The sequence below is a fragment of the Tubulanus polymorphus genome, chromosome 1 (genome assembly GCF_964204645.1).
Source record: "Tubulanus polymorphus chromosome 1, tnTubPoly1.2, whole genome shotgun sequence".
In the NCBI taxonomy this organism is placed as follows: Eukaryota; Metazoa; Nemertea; class Palaeonemertea; order Tubulaniformes; family Tubulanidae; genus Tubulanus; species Tubulanus polymorphus.
The window spans coordinates 798,276-817,993 of NC_134025.1; the positions used below are offsets into that span (position 1 = coordinate 798,276).

Here is a 19,718-nt window from a genome sequence, read left to right on the forward strand (position 1 = left end):
CGCTCCAATCAGATTGAATCTTATGGAAAGTTCATATAGCGTGTTATTGTCTTATCATTAAAGATAACAAAAACTAACAAAATGCTTACCTCGGCGTTTATATGCATAAGCAAAAACGTCTATAATTGACTTAACTTTCATTTGATGCTTTTCAAACTATGGGAAAATGATTTTGTGCCCCGCTGTCACCACTATAGTGGCTGAACTCTGAATATTGTAGAATTTCGTGTGGGGAAGTACCACCATTTCAGGCCCGTAGCGTGGGGGTGGGGGTGGGGGTGGGGGTGCGGGGATGCGTACGCTACGGCCCAGCATTTTAGCATTAACCTTGACCCGGGCACGCAACTCGTTAGGAGGATTTGACTGTAAGGTTCAAATCTCAACTAAAAGAATCAATTCTCATTGATAACAATAGATCAGGGTCCAGTTCCACAGTTCTGAGTTAAGATTTGACTCCGGGTTAAAACATTGAAAATGAACTAACTTTAACTCAGAGTTAACTCTAACTCACAACTGTGGAACTGGGTCCTGGGTTCTTTAATATCTTCTTTTTAAGCCACTGTTCTTCAGACCTGACTGTGCCTATATCCGGTATCAACTCTCTCAAACAACATAATGAGTTTATTTCAGAAAAAGTCACTGTAGGAATTCAGAAAAATATAGATTCTTTATTAACGAGTTTTTCTGCTACAAATTAACAAGAACATAATTACAAATAAGAGTTACAATATGAGCGCAAACGAATCCCATACTTTGAGCAAATGCAGCCATCATACCAGCAGTTTTCTGCATCATCTTATCTTCACCTGCCGCTCTGGAAATTACAAAACTCACTCTGTTACATCTTCATACACAGCGTTACTTAAAGTTATAACGTGTTACATTGAAATTACAATTACAATTACAATTACAATTAGTTTATTGCTCCACAAAATTTACATTTGCACAGAGCACAAAAAACAGGTTCATACATTGTACACGTATCCATGCAGTTTACAGAATTCATACAAACACGGTTTAAATGAAAAGAAATACATGAATACTTATCAATCAACAATAGCTTAAGGCGGGCATTGAACAGTACATATTTAATATGAGTTAGAGAAACTTTGATCCTTGCTGTATAAAGCGAGACAGGTTACAGAGCTGTTTGCCCTTAGAATTTAATAATTGTATCAGTTTGAAGGCATTTGGCAAAGCAAATTTCATTGATCGATCATTGCATAGAATTTAAGTTGCATTTTCGATCACTTACTGTTTCGCGTAAACCATTGTGGGCCCATTCGCATGACCGCCCGCTAACGCAAAGATTATCATCGCGAACCAGAACAACCAATCATTGAAGAATACGACAGGTACATTACCCCTATTACCAGGTCTATAGTTACACAGGAAAAAGAACGGAATCGCTAAAACCCGAAGCCAAACTGTCAATCCCATGTATTTAGCAGAGGGCTGAAAAAATCAAATTGCATCGTACATACATTATGTATATTCAAGTAGATTATTCTGCTCAAGTCGGATATTTTGACCTGAGAGTGATATCTGTGCGGGATGGTACAGAAGACTCCGCTCAAGTCGGAAGCTATGGGGGCCATGAAACTGCCCGGCTTGAGAGTGACATCCGAATTAGAAGATGTTACACATTTCACATAATGTCACAGAAATATTTCAACAAATACACAAGTTAAACGGTTATCTCTGAGTTCATCGGATCCGACTTAAGAGGCTAAATTAATTCACGATTTAAGTTAAATCTAGATTGAATTGAGTTTGACTACTAACCTTAGGGTAGGGATAGCTGATGAGGTTTCCAACAACGATACAAATATTATAGACGATATAGATTACATCTGAATAGTGTTCCTCTGAAAATTAACCGATTTAAGATTCAATATACAGAATTAATGGATCTTACTGAATGTCATATAGAAACACCATTGAAGTTTCCTACTTACTGGAAATGAAGAAATTCGGGTCGCATTGTTGAATTTCTACAAAAATCGCCGGATATAAAGTCATGCAAATAACACGTAATAACCATAGATCAAATAGATTAAACCAGATCTAAACGGGAAAGAGAAATAACAGTTTGATAATTGATTTCATCGAATATAGTCATCCAGAATCACGAAATAACATAAATAAGGTTTCAAAAAACTGCAGCTGATATTTCTAATATTTTCATTATGTCATAACTTAAGATGAAATGGAAAATCTGGAAAATGAAGTAATGGAATGCGCAAACAATTGAAATAAGTAAGTATTTCATGCAAATAAAACTTCAGATGTTGTAATTTTAGCTTGTTTTATACCCTTTTAAATGTTTTGATATAAGGCAGTCTTTCATACGAAGCCACTCTTTCTTCTTTTGCCCCTGATTCAGAGTATGTACTTCTAAAATAACGCTAAAAACAAAATAATAACGTAATTTACAAACTAGACAAGTTATAAAATTCCAGCTTCTGAGAATTCTAGTATTGCATTTTACTTACCGAACAGGGAAGAGACAAATAGAAAACTAAACACATTAGACAAACAAGGATTGCTCCGATGAAGAAAAATATCCCCGCCGTTCTCGGTGGAGTTCCTAAAAAAGGAACGGATGAAAATATGCAGTTATCATTTAAAGGGGTCAAGGTTGAACTCCAATGCGAATTTTTCACAGTAAAATATATTACGATTTACAACAGATAAGAAAACGTCGTAAACAATAGTACAGAATCATAACATTCAATATTTACAAAATAGCTATTCGTATATACAAGCTGTTTTCATTAAGATAAACATTTTAGAATGATACATTAAACCTAATCTGGGAACCTGGGTCTCGTAAGTAGGAGATCGAATAACCCGTTTCAGGGCATGGCGATTGGTCTAACTGATAGTGACAACCGTGACGTCATACCGACGGATCTAAAGCTTATCCGGTTGATTTGCTCTAAACAATGTTTCTATCGTCCATTTATTCGTATGTTTTACACTAATTACAAATTTCAATCAATCTTGAATAAATGTATTCCAAGTCATAATGTTGGATGTTTACCTGTTTTGGTCACTACCATTAGAATTGCAGCGATTAGACCTGAAAATTGCTGTGCAGATGATTGAAATGATGTTAGATACAGAATTACCACATTTGTTCTAAACAAAAACCGACAGAAAATATTTCCTGAAACTCACCATTCCTGTCATTGTGGCGTATAGGAATCTGGATGGAAACTGGGCGATGGCACCGAAAAAACAGTTACCCCAAACACCGGTACACACTGAAACAGATCATTGATTAATATCCGCTTTTGATGGAAATTCAAAGTTAGAACATCACTTAAATTTTAGTGAAAGGTAGAAAAATATTTGATGAAATTTATACCTGAAACATTTAATACTTACTGTTTACAAAAGCAATTATTACTAGTGTTATGAAGAAAAATGGTTCTTCAACTTCAAAAAGAAACATAAATTTGTATACTTTAAGAATATTTGACGATGTGATTATTAATCTTGGGTTGTACAAAACTTACAGTTATTGGTATCAACGATAGCGAATGCGACAGTAACACCAAACAAACCACTCATTATTAATATACTCGCTGTTATTCGACCGTTTGCGTTCGCGCTTTAAAATCAATCATATAAACATATCATTTACATCTCTAACTCACTGAATACTGCTGCTGCTGCTGCTGCTGCTGCTGCTGCTGCTGCTGCTGCTGCTGCTGCTGCTGCTGCTGCTGCTGCTGCTGCTGCTGCTGCTGAAATATGTGTCTACTTACTTTCCTGTTTTTTCAGTGAATAAATTCAGAAAGTTTAATATCGCGTTCGGTATTTGTGAAGCTAATCCGGCATAACTGAGGAAATTAATTCTATAATCTGCATTTCCGGCTGGTAATAGTTTGTAATCTATAAAATACTAAAACATGAAATATTCATTCAGAGATTCATCTCGAAAATTCGAGTCCAATAACATATTCGATGTTAACTTACAGCTTTTGAACACATGAACAAATGCCAGGGTAAAATGATACCCATTCCTTCAATTAATGCTACGAAAAACACGTAATTAAATCTGAAATAAACAGCCATCAATTCTAATAGCAGAAACAAGATGAAATTGAAATTGAAAATGAAATTTATTTTCATACGATGTTACATTATTGAACGATATAATAAGTATGATTAGACGAAAAAAATGTAACAGGATAATGGGGCTACACGGAGAGACTGAAACAGTCTATCTAAGCCATATCACCCAGATGATGATGACTTCCATTATATAAAGATGTTTAAGCAAAGAAGATGTTATATAAAAGAAGGAGTAGAAGTTTTATAACAGGTTAGTGGCACCACTACTAGGTCTTCATGTTTAGATCGTTTACCTGTCTTTAATTGTGTTAGTTCGATCTGTTTTTTGAACTAGTAATAAACTCGTCGTTTCATCAATATCATCATCATTTTCTCTGATTTCACTCGGTTGAAATTTAATCGTTGATTTTTCAAAATAAACATTATATTTTTTATGTTCATTTTTATCCTGTTTTATCCTTGTCGAATCGTTACCGATATCAAATTCCTCGTAATCCGTAGTTGACATAGTGTGTTACAGTTTAAAAATAAGAAATGATTTAGAAAAATGTCCTCACCGTAATAGGTTTCACTGTTTAACTAAACAATACATACAACGCATGACGTGAATCTGATAAGAACAAACACGAGTTCATGAAGATTATTATCTGTGTCATTAATATATATATATATATATCTATTTATGACATATGAAGATTCTACAGTCAGAAACGATAGGTTAAGGTTGGATTTTTATCTTGAAAATTATATCTGGCTTGAATTGAGGTCTAGAACGGGTGTTTGGATATATTTCAACAGCTCACTGAACAAGAAATATTCAGCATTCATCCCTCTTTAGATCCCGTGAGATTCTTCTGATGGATTCCTCTTCATTTATAGTGATAACATCATAAGAACTTAACACAAAATTCAGCAAAAGTAAAATGTATTATTGGAGGAATATATCTTTACAAATTAACGAGAAGATAATTACAAATAAGAGTTGAACCATGAGCGCAAACGAATCCAATACTTTGAGCAAATGCAGCCATCATACCAGCAGTTTTCTGCATCATTTTATCTTCACCTGCCGCTCTGGAGAGAAAACAAAAATTGAACTGCCCCATTGAACTGCGAAATATTTGATATATTGAAATATTAGCGAAAAATTTTCAAATTCAGCGACTTACTGTTTTGCATAAACTATTGTGAGTCCCGTGGCGTGACCATTCGCTAACGTATAAATTATCATCGCAAACCAGAACAACCAATCATTGAAGAATACGACAGGTGCATTACCTCTATTACCAGGTCTATAGTTACACAGGAAAAAGAATGGAATCGCTAACATTCGAAGCCAAACTATCAATCCCATGTATTTAGCGGAGGGCTGAAAATATATGAATTCATACACCTTACATGTTTCAGCGTTTAGAAATTGTGTTCAAATTCTTGCAAAGATCTGATTCCAACTCACCTTAGGGAAAGGATAGCTGAGCAAATTTCCAACAAGAACCAACATGTTATAAATGAGGTAAATTGCATCTGAATATTGCTCCTCTAAAAAGCAATAAAGTTATCATGATTATTGTTAAGGGTTGGTCGTCTTAGAATTGAATAAGATTTCCCATTCATAATCAATATCAAGCGTACATAACCTTACTTGAAATGAAGAAATTCGGGTCACATTGTTCTATTTCTACAAATACAGCCGGATACAAAGTCATAGCGATCACACGCAATAACCACGCATCAAACAAATTATACCAGATCTGTACGGGAAAAAAAACTAATCATAATTCTTGATATTCTTACATTTGTACAATCATGTTCATAAATATGTATCTGGAACTAAATCGCCTCAAATAATGGTTCGTATTGTAGCTCTTTTCGTACCCTTTTGAATGTTTTGATGTAAGGTAGTCTTTCATACGAGGCCAATCTTTCTTCTTTTGTCCCCGATTCAGAATATGTACTTCTGAAATAACGCTAAAAACAAAACGGTGAAGTTTCATTTTTCAAAACAACTGAGATTGAGATGGATGAACTATAAAGAAAAGACCTACTGAACAGGGTAGAGACAGATAGAATACTAAACACATTAGACAGACGAGTATCGCTGAGATAAAGTAGAATATCCCGGCTGTTCTAGGTGGAGTTCCTGAAACAAACACAGATACCTGTAACTATTAACTATTTCTATAAACATTATATCAATAACTGAAATCACTGTGCGTTATTTACCCGTTTTGGTCAAAACCAATAGAGTCGCAGCGACCGTTCCAGCAATTTGCTGAATAATGAAACATCACGTATATCAAAATTTTTATTCGATGCATGCCCTCTATCTATGCACCTGTTTGTGAATTCTAAACGGCCAGAAAGTAATCTTGGATTTGAGATCCATCATTAAGATATATTATTACTTACCATCCCGGTCATAGTAGCATTCAGGAACCTGGGCGGAAACTGAGCGATGGCACCGAAAAAACTGTTACCCCAAACACCGGTACACACTGAAACATATCACAGACTAAATATCAATAAACACTCAATGGGAGAAGCCTCTAATCATTACTGTAATCCTATACTCACTGTTCACCAGGGCAATCATTAGTAATGTTATGAAGAAAAATGTTTCTTCAACTGAAAAGAAATGAAACGACATTACATAAATTGTTGTATTTCACGCAACAATAAATCGGACTTAGATGTAAAACTTACAGTCAGTTGTATCAATAATAGCGAATGCGACAGTAACACCAAACAAACCACTCATTATTAATATACTCGCTGTTATTCGACCGTTTGCGTTCGCGCTTTAAAATCAATCATATAAACATATTATATACATATCTAACTCACTGAATACTGCTGCTGCTGCTGCTGCTGCTGCTGCTGCTGCTGCTGCTGCTGCTGCTGCTGCTGCTGCTGCTGCTGCTGCTGCTGCTGCTGCTGCTGCTGCTGCTGCTGCTGCTGCTGCTGCTGCTGCTGCTGCTGCTGCTGCTGCTGCTGCTGCTGCTGCTGCTGCTGCTGCTGCTGCTGCTGCTGCTGCTGCTGCTGCTGCTGCTGCTGAAATATGTGTCTACTTACTTTCCTGTTTTTTCAGTGAATAGATTCAGAAAGTTTAATATCGCGTTCGGTATTTGTGAAGCTAATCCGGCATAACTGAGAAAATTAATTCTATAATCTGCATTTCCGGCTGGTAATAGTTTATAATCTATAAAATACTGCAAAATAGAATATTCATTCAGAGATTCATCTCGAAAATTCGAGTCCAATTACATATTCGATGTCAACTTACAGCTTTTGAACTCATGAAAAGATGCCAGGGTAAAATGATACCCATTCCTTCAATTAATGCAATGATAAACACGTAATTATATCTAGAATAGAAAAAGAATCTTTCATAATCCACAAAATTCTAACCTTACAAAATATTGTAGTAATTAGCTGGTTATTCGATCCATCTGAGCAAATCTCGATATCTCAGCCGTATTCCCAATCAATAGATAATGTATTCTCAATCTCAGGTATGAGATAATGTATTCTCAATCTCAGGTATGAGATAATGTATTCTCAATCTCAGGTATGAGATAATGTATTCTCAATCTCAGGTATCAGATAATTTACCTGTCTTTACTTGAATTTTTGTCGTCGACTTTTTGAACCAATAATAAACTCGTAGTTTCATCGTCGTTTTCTCTGATTTCACACGGTTCAATTTTACAATCCTCACCATAATCATTATTATATTTTCGTCTTTTATTTCCATCCAGTTTTGTTTTTGTTTGTATTGCATCAATATCGGATTCCTCGTAATCCGTAGGTGACATCATTGATTATCAGATAAACACCAATTTTCAACAGAACAGATATTGAAGTCGATGAGTGTTGAACGAGTTTCAATGTACAAAAGACATCGAAACCACGTAATGTTACCAATTAATAATCATAAGACAACCACCAGATCAAACCGCACTATTTTACCACAGTGCTTACCTATACCAGTCTGTACACAGTCTATTGATTACAATAGATCACTTGAAATGATAAAAGTCACTATTTTTATTGCAGATAGGAAAATAACAAGGCCCGAGCAGGAATTTTTTTTCTGTGGTTCTTCTTCGAGCTCTCCACCCCCGACAATTGATAGTTTGAACCAACACCCTGACAGTGACGGAGTTTCTTTCTTACGGTTTTCTCTCTGGAGCACTCCACCCCATCCACCTTTGGTTTGGAGAAGTGACATTTTCGTGTTAAACGTTAAAAGTCAACGACACATGTTGTGAAATATCAAATGTTTTATTCAAAGAATATTTCTACAAATTAACAAGAACATAATTACAAATAAGAGTAAAACCATGAGCGAAAACGAATCCAATACTTTGAGCAAATGCAGCCATCATACCAGCAGTTTTCTGCATCATCTTATCTTGACCTGCCGCTCTGGAACATTACAAATAATTGACGTTTGAAATAAAACTAGGAGCCCTGGGAAACATTTCAGACTATTTCTCATTTTCATAATGGAATTTTTGAACATCGTTAAAAAATCCCAGTTTACAACACGGACTCAGAGTGTTTTATCAAAGATTAAAAGATTTTATAGATCAGAAATTTTGATTTATAAACTTACTGTTTTGCATAGATCATAGTGAGACCAGACGCATGACCTGATGATACCGTGTAAGCAATAAGAACAAACCAGAACAACCAATCATTGAAGAATACGACAGGTACATTACCCCTATTACCAGGTCTATAGTTACACAGTAAAAAGAATGGAATCGCTAACATTCGAAGCCAAATTGTCAATCCCATGTATTTAGCGGAGGGCTGAAAATTTAATAAGTAAAATAGACAAATTATTTTGCCTCCGTGAGTGCTGGTGGCATGACCAAACCGATATCCCAGTCGTGACTCAAGACTCAAAACTCAAGACTCAATTGTTAGATTGGCTATAGAACTAAGATGGTCTTAGACTGGTCTCAAATCTAAAGCCATAACTAGGAAACTGACCCCAATTTGAAAATTCATCTGAATTTCTACAATAAGACTCACCTTAGGGTAGGGATAACTGAGCAAGTTTCCGGCAATCATACATATGTTATATGTCAGATAAATGATATCAGAATAAAGATGATCTGAAAACAGACGATGAAGATCGATTAAGTGTCTTACAGTAGAAAAGCTGGGACCAGTTGCACAGTCGTGACTTAAGACCAAAAGGGGTCTTAAATCTTTAGACTTGTTGGGGTTTGATTGGCTATAGGACTAAGTTGGTCTTAGACTGGTCTTAAAGCCATGACTATGCAACCGGCCCCTGGTTTACAGGAGTTAAAGAATCAGTATCGGCTTTGAGATTTTAGATAGACTTACTTGGAATGAAGAAATTTGGGTCACATTGTTCAATTTCTACTAATACAGCAGGATACAAAGCCAATCCCAAGACTCGTAATAACCAAATGTCAAATAGTGTATACCAAACCTAGCGTTTAATGACACCAGAGGTTAGAAAATCAGGATTCGAACCCATCGCTTGTATTTGAATTGTTTGTCTTACTTTTTTCAATGTTTTTAGATAAGGCAATTTTCCATACGTGGCCAGTCTGTCTTCCTTCGTTCCTCGTTTGTCGGACATGTATGTAGATCTGAAATATCGCTATAAGAAATATTCTAAAAATTAAACCCGATGAGATGTAATTCGTGTGGCCTTCTTTTACCGTATCATTGGTAATATCAGCGATTGTTGGCGATTTAGACTAAGTGTATTTTAAAGATTTTCTTTTCTTAAATTTCAAGATGATAGAACTTTTATTCAGTTGAGACTTTCACCTGTTTCAATAACTTAATCGTTTTAACTCAGAAATTCAGTTTTTTTTTGACATTGTAAATACGCGAAATTGAATGGAATCAATGTCACGCGATTTCTCCTCACTCGACACTTACTGACCACGGAAGAGACAGATAGAATATCAAACACAGCAGACAAACTAGTATTGCTGAGATAAAAAAGAATATTCCTGCAGTTCTAGGTGGAGTTCCTGAAATAAGAAATAACGGATGTAAAAATCCTGTTATTGGTTACGTATTTCTTTATAGTTTACAGTTTGATTTCCGAAACTTTCATTGAAACTACGTAAGAAATTGATTCTTCTCTTTGAAATAAACCAATCGTTTACATACAGACAGTTTTAAATGACGTCATGAAGACGTAACAGTACATATCAGTATCTTCATGTCCAATATATCAGTGATAAACCAGTTTCAGCAATAGATATAATTTCTATGATTACCCTTTCATATAAAGAACTGAGTTCATTTATTTGAAGAAAAAAAATTTGAAATTTAAAAGTAGTGGTCTAAACTTAATCTAAGTTCATCAGTACATGAGCGAGTTCGGGTGAGACTCGATCTCAGAGACCAGGTATCGGTGGTGATCAACTAACCGGTTCGGCCACGGGTCTGAGCAATCGTTTTGCCTTTACAACAACTCATAGTTATGACATTTTACCGTGACGTCATATTGAACAATGGCCGAAACTAATGTTTATTCGATTGATTTGTTCGGAACAATGTTTTATCGTGTAATGGATAGACTGTTCGACTTGCACAGATATACAATACTGACTGTCTTATGTATTCAGTCCACTGTCCAGTTCATAGTTCCCGCAACTCGTCAAATACATTCAGTTATCTAGGTTATGTTTGATATGTTTTATAATATCGTCATCTGTTGGATCTGAGTGATGTTACCTGTTTTTGTTGTTATCATCAAAAGTGTCGCGATCAAACCAGAAAAACCCTGCAAAAAAATCACAATAGAACTTCATCAGATTATTTCTGTACAATGCTGATGCGGGTTGAGGCATCGAATGGAGCAATGTGAAACATCTCTTAATTATTGTTCACTTCTTTCGATAACTCAGGCACAATAAACCATTTTACAGTTGCTAGCCGCCATTTTGTTAGGGTACTTTTGTCCCGTATTGTTGGGTCATTTTTTTCTCTTTTTTAAAAACTATCCGTGATGTGTATTGTATCATATTTCATCTGTCGATGGATGGATTTTGACAGTTTCAGCAACATTCAAACCGCGTGAATCTCTCTTTTTCAGTTATGTAAAAATCATTTCTCAAATTTACAACAATGCGACATGAGAGCGATATAAAAATCGGTGGTCAGTTTTTGCCGTGCGCATAGAAATCCAGGGTACTGACATTTGAAGTTCGTTATTTTCAGAAATAATTTTCTAAAAAATCCAAACATTTCAAGCACTGTGCGCATAAACACCCCCTTTCAGGTGAACTTTGAAATTTTAAGATATCTTGCCTAGTTTTTTTCCTATGGCACTTTAACTGCAGCGCGTGTATTGTCATTCCGAGATTTGGCGCTGTTTTCTTTGCCTGTATTTCAGTATATGGGTGTTATTTCTTCATTTTCACTACACTTGTCTCTACGGAAAATAGTTTTAATTGTTGGTACGAGTATCAGGTTTAAATATCACGTCGTTTATGCAATATAATAGGTCGAAGACATTAGAGATGTTGGGGTTTAAGGGATTTTTCTGACCAGTTTTAGCAGCGAGACTGAGCGGCATTTTGATCACGCATTCGAAGTTGCGCGCGGGAAGAGAATATATGGGCCTATATTGAGATGGAAGAAGAAAAGAAATATTACACTCAAAATCGAGTATGATGACCATTTAAATCAGTAGTCTATCAATAAATTTACATAAAAATCTACTGAAATTAGATGGATGGAGACGTGGTCAAAAAGCTGGACAAATGGGGTGGGGCAAATATTCAGCTACTTTCTATGAATACTTTCTTTGAGTACACTCAAGATTGATTAGATTGGGAAGAAAATATAGGAAAACGTTTTCTTGTTTTGGTGGTGAAATATCAAGTATCAAGTTCGAATGCCAGACGCACGTGATAAAAAGTAAAAAGTGACATCTACCATCACAAAAACGCAAGAAGTGTGTGGATTGCATTTACAACAAAAGAGTGATATTTTGGGTTTTCTTGGGTGCATGTACGTAAGCCTCTGCCTGCCATAAAAGCGGCTACCATTACAGCCATTACGAACTAGCGCCGGAGAACGGAATACAGTATTAATGCCGTAATATTTAAACCTGATACTCGTACCAACAATTAAAACCATTTTCCGTAGAGACAAGTGTAGTGAAAATGAAGAAATAACACCCATATACTGAAATACAGGCAAAGAAAACAGCGCCAAATCTCGGAATGACAATACACGCGCTGCAGTTAAAGTGCCATAGGAAAAAAACTAGGCAAGATATCTTAAAATTTCAAAGTTCACCTGAAAGGGGGTGTTTATGCGCACAGTGCTTGAAATGTTTGGATTTTTTAGAAAATTATTTCTGAAAATAACGAACTTCAAATGTCAGTACCCTGGATTTCTATGCGCACGGCAAAAACTGACCACCGATTTTTATATCGCTCTCATGTCGCATTGTTGTAAATTTGAGAAATGATTTTTACATAACTGAAAAAGAGAGATTCACGCGGTTTGAATGTTGCTGAAACTGTCAAAATCCATCCATCGACAGATGAAATATGATACAATACACATCACGGATAGTTTTTAAAAAAGAGAAAAAAATGACCCAACAATACGGGACAAAAGTACCCTAACAAAATGGCGGCTAGCAACTGTAAAATGGTTTATTGTTTAAAGTTATCTAAAGTTCAACATACCATGCCAGTTATAACGGCATTTGTATATCTGGATGGAAATTGGGCGATTATTCCGAATAAACTGTTACCCCAAACTCCTGTACACACTGAAACATATCATCGTCAAAATCAATCACTCAGATTATTGAGAGATTAGGAACATATTAGTTTAATCTGTATCTGAATGAAAGCTTGTAATGAACTCACTGTTAAAAATAGCGATTGTTCCTAGTGTTACGAAAAAGAATGTTTCTTCAACTTTAAGATAAGGAAAAAAGAGAAAAAGCTCTTCGGATACATTTAAAAAAATAAATGAATTCTGAAGCGAGAACTTGAAGCGAAAAACTTACAGTCAGTTGTGTCAATAATAGCGAATGCGACAGTAACACCAAACAAACCACTCATTATTAATATACTCGCTGTTATTCGACCGTTTGCGTTCGCGCTTTAAAATCAATCATATAAACATATTATATACATATCTAACTCACTGAATACTGCTGCTGCTACTGCTGCTGCTGCTGCTGCTGCTGCTGCTGCTGCTGCTGCTGCTGCTGCTGCTGCTGCTGCTGCTGCTGCTGCTGCTGCTGCTGCTGCTGCTGCTGCTGCTGCTGCTGCTGCTGCTGCTGCTGCTGCTGCTGCTGCTGCTGCTGCTGCTGCTGCTGCTGCTGCTGCTGCTGCTGCTGCTGCTGCTGCTGCTGCTGCTGCTGCTGCTGCTGCTGCTGCTGCTGCTGCTGTGTCTACTTACTTTCCTGTTTTTTCAGTGAATAAATTCAGAAAGTTTAATATCGCGTTCGGTATTTGTGAAGCTAATCCGGCATAACTGAGGAAATTAATTCTATAATCTGCATTTCCGGCTGGTAATAGTTTATAATCTATAAAATACTGAAACAAGAAATATTCATTAACAAAGATGTCACGAAGTGGATCTGATTGAGAAGATCGTGTACAGTTCATTGTTAAGATTAGCAAATGATAAAATATGCCTCCATTACTTACAGCTTTTGAACACATGAACAAATGCCAGGGTAAAATAAAACCCATTCCTTGAATTAATGCTACGATAAACACATAGTTGTATCTGGAATATGAAAATGAAAATAGATATTAAAATGATTGAATAAATTCAATGTTCGAAAAATGTTCTCATCCACCAATAACATTTCAAAATTCTATACTGTTCGAGGGTGTTGTTTCCGCATTGATTTAAATCTCACAAGTTCATGATTTTAGACGGTAGACATCTGAAAAATGGTTAGCGATCTGACATCATTCGTAAAATTAAACCTCATCTAGCGTTCAGATCTACCTACGTGGTACCAGACTTACCGATCAGATCTACCAATCAGACTTACCTACCAGACTTACCAATCAGATCTACCAATCAGACTTACCTACCAGACTTACCAATCAGATCTACCAATCAGACTTACCTACCAGACTTACCAATCAGATCTACCAATCAGACTTACCTACCAGACTTACCAATCAGATCTACCGATCAGACTTACCTATCTTTGATGTGATTAGATCTGTGTTCTTGTGGTAATAAACTCATTGATTCATCATCATTTTCTCTGATTTCACACGGTCGAACTTTTATCGATGAATCTTCACGATAATCGTCATATTTTCGTCTATTTCTATCCGGTTTTATTTTAGTTGTTGCTTCTGCGTCAATATCAGTTTCCTCGTAACTCGATGGCATCGTTAATCCTCCAGAAAATTTCAATTCAACAAAAATATCTTGATGTTTCTATGCTTCTTGATGCGACGATTTCATCCAAAACTTCCAATGAACTGAATCCGTCCCTGATTATAGTCAAAGACTGATAGCGAATTCAGAATTAACAAGACTTCAGTGTTTGATCATCATGACGCATTCTGAACACCAAACAATCTAATAGTTACCTTCTTTACGGACAACGGCTAAGACAGTAGAATACCGGTACAGGTACAACTAGATAAATGCGCAACTTTGATTGTTTAAGTGTTTCAGATAACAGTATATAGGTGATCGTAGATCTATATTTATTCAGAAAATAAAATGTCTATGATTTTATGTTGGTTTTTTTTAAGTCAGTTCAATCCACACAAAATTATGCAACAAAATAATGTCGCCGGGGAACATAAACTTTAACCACACCTCAAAACAATCAGTGTGAAGAAATATCAAATGGAATCAAATTTTTGGCATTTCTATGGTAGCGACAAGAGTTCTTCTCTGAGCTCTCCCCGTCCCAGACGGTTTTAATCCTGTGACAGAGTCTCTGTGATGCTTTTCTGAGCCAAATAATTGATATTTTGAATCCTGAGAGTTTTCATCTGTGCTTCTTCAACGAGCTCTCCATCCTTGACATTTGATAGTCTGAATCCTGAAAGGTATCTTTCTCTGCTAGTTCTCTGAGCTCTAATCTAATCCTGACAATGACATTTAAAATGTTAATAGCTCCGAATCAAACCTGACTTTAATACAGATTCATTCAAAATGATGGATGTTTTATTCGACAAATATTTCTACAAATTAACAAGAAGATAATTACAAATGAGGGTAAAACCATGGCCACAAACGAATCCCATACTTTGAGCAAATGCAGCCATCATACCGGCAGTTTTCTGCATCATCTTATCTTGACCTGCCGCTCTGGAACATTACAAATGATACAAAAGAATTCACAACGCATCAAACATCGCCATTAAAATTGCAATTCAATTGAAGAAAAATTCCAGAATGTGAAACTAAGAGAGTAGTGACGTTTAGACTTAATTCTATGAGACAATTTCAAAACGAAAAGGTTTAGCTCCAATTCTATGAGCCATATTTTCATAACTAAGAGAGTAGTGACGTTTAGACTCAATCTTCGTAATAGTGGGTTTTCTTCGATATGCTGTTAGTTATATTGTTCCGATTGTGAGTTTGGACTGTAGACTGCTATCAGTTTCAACACCAATCATATTCATTAGATACATCTCGATAGAAAGCTATGAGTATTTAATATAACGACAGATCATCAAGATCAATGATTTTGTTTGTAACGTACTGTTTTGCGTAAACCATCGAAAGTCCAGCAGAGTGACCAATCGATATTGTGTAAACAATATAAACAAACCAGAACAACCAATCATTGAAGAATACGACAGGTACATTACCCCTATTACCAGGTCTATAGTTACACAGTAAAAAGAATGGAATCGCTAACATTCGAAGCCAAACTGTCAATCCCATGTATTTTGCAGAGGGCTGAAAATATAATATAAAGTAAAATAGTGTTACTGGGGCCGGTTCCATTGTCAAGACTTAAGACCAAAAGTGGTCTCAAATCTTAAGACTGGTCTTAAGTCGTTAGATTGGCTATAGAACTAAGTTGGTTTTAGACTGGTCTTAAGTCTAAGCCCTTACCATGGAACCGGCCCCTGAACTACCAAAAATCTGACATTTTTAGAACATTCTATACTTAACAGTATTTGATTTCGTAAGAGACTTTGAGAAAATGGTTTTAAATCGTATAATCAATCCATACGTGTATTTATTGTATGTACGGATCATTATCAGCAGTTTGATTTGACGAACATCGAAATTTGTATGTGATCTATGTGAATATCAACCGTGAAATGAACGGACTACGACTCACCTTGCGGTAATAATAACTGAGTAAGTTTCCAACAACAAGAGATATGTTATATGTCAGGTATATGATATCAGAATAAAGATAATCTGAAAAAAAGTCAATGAAATGGGTGCCGGGTGTTTAAGAATAGAGGATCTCTGAAAACTGGATTTAGAATCAGTATCGGCTTTGAGTTTATTGATAGACTTACTTGGAATGAAGAAATTTGGGTCACATTGTTCAATTTCTACTACTACAGCCGGATACAAAGTCAAAGCCAAGAATCGTAATAACCAAACGTCAAATAGATTATACCAAGCCTAGCATTTAATTCAACACAAAAATAGGCCGACATTAGGAATTGCAAAATCAGAATTCGAACCGATTGCTTCTAATTGGATGGATTATGTATGATTTTCTTACGGTTTTCAATGTTTTTAGATAAGGCAATTTTCCATACGTGGCCAGTCGGTCTTCCTTCTTCCCCTGTTTATTAGGCATGTATATAGATCTAAAAAATCGCTAAAAATAATTTAAAAACTAATTTTGTTACAAAATTTGACCTTTCAAAAGAGACGTTGATTTTGATAATGTTTTGTAATGTTGTAAATAATATCAGATATTTCATCGTTGATTCAAAATGATAGTTTATGAAGAGATTTGCCGAAAATGCCGATGAATTTATAGTCTGTTTATGTTCAACTCATGTAGCCTAATTTTGTTCCTCCGAATTTCATTATTGGTTTTTTTCTTTTGGTGGAAAATTTTCATTACGAAATGAATCGAATCGCGATCGCTAAAACTCACCGAACAGGGAAGAGACAAGTAGAAAACTAAACACATCAGACAAACAAGGATTGCTCCGATGAAGAAAAATATCCCCGCCGTTCTCGGTGGAGTTCCTGAAAAAGGAACGGATGAAAATATAACTGATAGTGACAACCGTGACGTCATACCGACGGATCTAAAGCTTATCCGGTTGATTTGTTCGAAACAATGTTTCTATCGTCCATTTATTCGTATGTTTTACACTAATTACAAATTTCAATCAATCTTGAATAAATGTATTCCAAGTCATAATGTTGGATATTTACCTGTTTTGGTCACTACCATTAGAATTGCAGCGATTAGACCTGAAAATTGCTGTGCAGATAATTGAAATGATGTTAGATAAAGAATAACCAAAACATTTGTTGTAAGCAAAAACCGACAGAAAATATTTCCTGAAACTCACCATTCCTGTCATTGTGGCGTATAGGAATCTGGATGGAAACTGAGCGATGGCACCGAAAAAACAGTTACCCCAAACACCGGAACACACTGAAACAGATCATGGACAAAATATCAACTTTGATGGAAATCAAAAGTAAGAACATCATTTATATCTTAATGAAAGGTAGCAAAATATATACGACCTGAAACATTTAATACTTACTGTTTACAAAAGCAATTATCACTAGTGTTATGAAGAAAAACGTCTCTTCGACTTCAAAAAAAGAAAACATATTTTCACCATAGGCAATATAATGGTAAGAAGGCAGGGTTTATTTGGTTCAAAAACTTACAGTCAGTTGTGTCAATAATAGCGAATGCGACAGTAACACCAAACAAACCACTCATTATTAATATACTCGCTGTTATTCGACCGTTTGCGTTCGCGCTTTAAAATCAATCATATAAACATATTATATACATATCTAACTCACTGAATACTGCTGCTGCTGCTGCTGCTGCTGCTGCTGCTGCTGCTGCTGCTGCTGCTGCTGCTGCTGCTGCTGCTGCTGCTGCTGCTGCTGCTGCTGCTGCTGCTGCTGCTGCTGCTGCTGCTGCTGCTGCTGCTGCTGCTGCTGCTGCTGCTGCTGCTGCTGCTGCTGCTGCTGCTGCTGCTGCTGCTGCTGCTGCTGCTGCTGCAATATGTGTCTACTTACTTTCCTGTTTTCTCAGTAAATAAATTCAGAAAGTTTAATATCGCGTTCGGTATTTGTGAAGCTAATCCGGCATAACTGAGAAAATTAATTCTATAATCTGCATTTCCGGCTGGTAATAGTTTATAATCTATAAAATACTGAAGCATGTAATATTTACTCAGAGATTCATCTCAACAATTCGAATCTACCTGAGGTTATTATCTGGTATCAACTTACAGCTTTTGAACTCATGAAAAGTTGCCAGGGTAAAATAAAACCAATTCCTTCAATTAGTACTATGATAAACACATAATTATATCTAGAAAATGAAAGAAAAGATACGTTTAAAGAATCTTCAAAATGATTTTAGTTCACATTTGGGATAACTTATTAGAGCAGTATCAGCTATTACATTTTAAGAATCTGTAATTCATGCAAGTGATCCCTGTTTATCGCTTTGATATAAATTTCGATTTGTTTGACAGTGAACAGAAGATATCTGAAACTATCCACCTGCGTAGCAGCACTATAAATCGTTGGTTGATTAAATTCCCACGATCTGACCAGGTTTACCTATCTTTGATGTGATTGGATCTATGTTCTTCTGGTAATAAACTCATTGATTCATCATCATTTTCTCTGATTTCACACGGTCGAACTTTTATCGATGAATCTTCACGATAATCGTCATATTTTCGTCTATTTCTATCCAGTTTTATTGTTGTTGTTGCTTCTGCATCAATATCAGTTTCCTCGTAACTCGATGGCATCGTTAATCCTCCAGAAAATTTCAATACAACAAAAATATCTTGATGTTTCTATGCTTCTTGATGCGACGATTTCATGGCATCGTGTAAAATGTGTTGTCAATCTCAATCTCTCTGGTTAATAGTCGAAAAATGGTATACGAATTAAAAATTTTAACTGTAGTCCGAATATCAGACGATCTTCGGGTACCCTAGTTTCAAAACACTTGAACACTAGACTATCGCCGATATTGCGCAGTTCATTTCGTAAGTATTTCAGATAACAAACGTAAGTGATCGTAATAGGTAGGAAATAAGTTTAAAAAAAATGTCATTTCAAGTTACATACAGACACTCAGTCGGCGAGGTCCGTGATGGGAGAGCGGTCCGCCGTCAGAATAGAATTGTCCGGTCATATTTAGAAGAAACCCTGCACTATTAACACAATCTGCTGTTGTTTGTAATGAAGCAAAGTCCATCAAAATACATTCTAAAATAGCTACAATATCACAATATCGGTACGGACCTGTTGGGTAAAAACTTTTTAAAGATAATTTAAATCTCAAATTTCTTTGAGTAGCTATACCAAAGTGGCTAGGTGGATAACTCGAAGCTATTCGTACGAAACCGTGTCAGTATTTATGTCCAGTCATTTTGTTGCTTCCCAAATCATTGAATGCTATA

The 19,718-nt window shown here is 35.9% G+C and overlaps 4 protein-coding genes across 4 annotated transcripts; all 4 read right to left on the minus strand.

Moving 5' to 3' along the window:
* Nucleotides 1-687: 687 nt before the first annotated feature.
* Nucleotides 688-19,174, minus strand: LOC141915277 (equilibrative nucleoside transporter 2-like). Its single transcript, XM_074806760.1, has 13 exons — nucleotides 18,862-19,174; nucleotides 18,526-18,607; nucleotides 18,310-18,446; nucleotides 17,947-18,041; nucleotides 17,817-17,867; nucleotides 17,616-17,701; nucleotides 17,476-17,524; nucleotides 17,189-17,283; nucleotides 16,805-16,903; nucleotides 16,593-16,701; nucleotides 16,406-16,488; nucleotides 15,815-16,014; nucleotides 688-814 (listed from the first exon to the last, which is right to left on the minus strand). Exons 1-13 carry the CDS (start codon nucleotides 19,056-19,058, stop codon nucleotides 688-690), a joined length of 1,410 nt encoding a protein of 469 aa, XP_074662861.1. The 5' UTR covers nucleotides 19,059-19,174.
* LOC141898641 (uncharacterized) lies at nucleotides 3,777-4,645 on the minus strand. The gene is made up of 3 exons (XM_074784662.1): nucleotides 4,380-4,645; nucleotides 3,988-4,069; nucleotides 3,777-3,903 (listed from the first exon to the last, which is right to left on the minus strand). Exons 1-3 carry the CDS (start codon nucleotides 4,592-4,594, stop codon nucleotides 3,838-3,840), a joined length of 363 nt encoding a protein of 120 aa, XP_074640763.1. The 5' UTR covers nucleotides 4,595-4,645; the 3' UTR covers nucleotides 3,777-3,837.
* LOC141898620 (equilibrative nucleoside transporter 2-like) lies at nucleotides 5,004-8,066 on the minus strand. Its single transcript, XM_074784631.1, has 13 exons — nucleotides 7,699-8,066; nucleotides 7,370-7,451; nucleotides 7,159-7,295; nucleotides 6,790-6,884; nucleotides 6,661-6,711; nucleotides 6,496-6,581; nucleotides 6,310-6,358; nucleotides 6,132-6,226; nucleotides 5,962-6,054; nucleotides 5,729-5,837; nucleotides 5,543-5,625; nucleotides 5,256-5,455; nucleotides 5,004-5,160 (listed from the first exon to the last, which is right to left on the minus strand). The coding sequence occupies exons 1-13, from the start codon at nucleotides 7,902-7,904 to the stop codon at nucleotides 5,034-5,036; spliced, it is 1,413 nt and encodes a 470-aa protein (XP_074640732.1). The 5' UTR covers nucleotides 7,905-8,066; the 3' UTR covers nucleotides 5,004-5,033.
* Nucleotides 8,362-14,721, minus strand: LOC141898627 (equilibrative nucleoside transporter 2-like). The gene is made up of 13 exons (XM_074784644.1): nucleotides 14,285-14,721; nucleotides 13,773-13,854; nucleotides 13,522-13,658; nucleotides 13,124-13,218; nucleotides 12,981-13,031; nucleotides 12,795-12,880; nucleotides 10,825-10,873; nucleotides 10,018-10,112; nucleotides 9,632-9,730; nucleotides 9,448-9,556; nucleotides 9,130-9,212; nucleotides 8,705-8,904; nucleotides 8,362-8,514 (listed from the first exon to the last, which is right to left on the minus strand). The coding sequence occupies exons 1-13, from the start codon at nucleotides 14,479-14,481 to the stop codon at nucleotides 8,388-8,390; spliced, it is 1,410 nt and encodes a 469-aa protein (XP_074640745.1). The 5' UTR covers nucleotides 14,482-14,721; the 3' UTR covers nucleotides 8,362-8,387.
* Nucleotides 19,175-19,718: the final 544 nt, after the last annotated feature.

What these genes read in the sequence shown, in the direction of transcription:
- LOC141898641 (XM_074784662.1), bottom strand. Translation starts at nt 4,594, where the DNA reads ATGTCAACTACGGATTACGAGGAATTTGATATCGGTAACGATTCGACA. An exon ending in ACTAACACAATTAAAGACAG is followed by an intron (nt 4,070 to 4,379) that starts GTAAACGATCTA and finishes TGTTTATTTCAG; the next exon opens with ATTTAATTACGTGTTTTTCG. An exon ending in TGTTCATGTGTTCAAAAGCT is followed by an intron (nt 3,904 to 3,987) that starts GTAAGTTAACAT and finishes AGTATTTTATAG; the next exon opens with ATTACAAACTATTACCAGCC.
- LOC141898620 (XM_074784631.1), bottom strand. Translation starts at nt 7,904, where the DNA reads ATGATGTCACCTACGGATTACGAGGAATCCGATATTGATGCAATACAA. An exon ending in TTCACTGAAAAAACAGGAAA is followed by an intron (nt 6,885 to 7,158) that starts GTAAGTAGACAC and finishes TTGATTTTAAAG; the next exon opens with CGCGAACGCAAACGGTCGAA. An exon ending in ACATCAAAACATTCAAAAGG is followed by an intron (nt 5,838 to 5,961) that starts GTACGAAAAGAG and finishes TTTCCCGTACAG; the next exon opens with ATCTGGTATAATTTGTTTGA.
- LOC141898627 (XM_074784644.1), bottom strand. Translation starts at nt 14,481, where the DNA reads ATGCCATCGAGTTACGAGGAAACTGATATTGACGCAGAAGCAACAACT. An exon ending in TCTAATCACATCAAAGATAG is followed by an intron (nt 13,855 to 14,284) that starts GTAAGTCTGATC and finishes TTCATATTCCAG; the next exon opens with ATACAACTATGTGTTTATCG. An exon ending in GATGATAACAACAAAAACAG is followed by an intron (nt 10,113 to 10,824) that starts GTAACATCACTC and finishes TTCTTATTTCAG; the next exon opens with GAACTCCACCTAGAACTGCA.
- LOC141915277 (XM_074806760.1), bottom strand. Translation starts at nt 19,058, where the DNA reads ATGCCATCGAGTTACGAGGAAACTGATATTGATGCAGAAGCAACAACA. An exon ending in TCCAATCACATCAAAGATAG is followed by an intron (nt 18,608 to 18,861) that starts GTAAACCTGGTC and finishes TTCATTTTCTAG; the next exon opens with ATATAATTATGTGTTTATCA. An exon ending in TTTTCATGAGTTCAAAAGCT is followed by an intron (nt 18,447 to 18,525) that starts GTAAGTTGATAC and finishes TACATGCTTCAG; the next exon opens with TATTTTATAGATTATAAACT.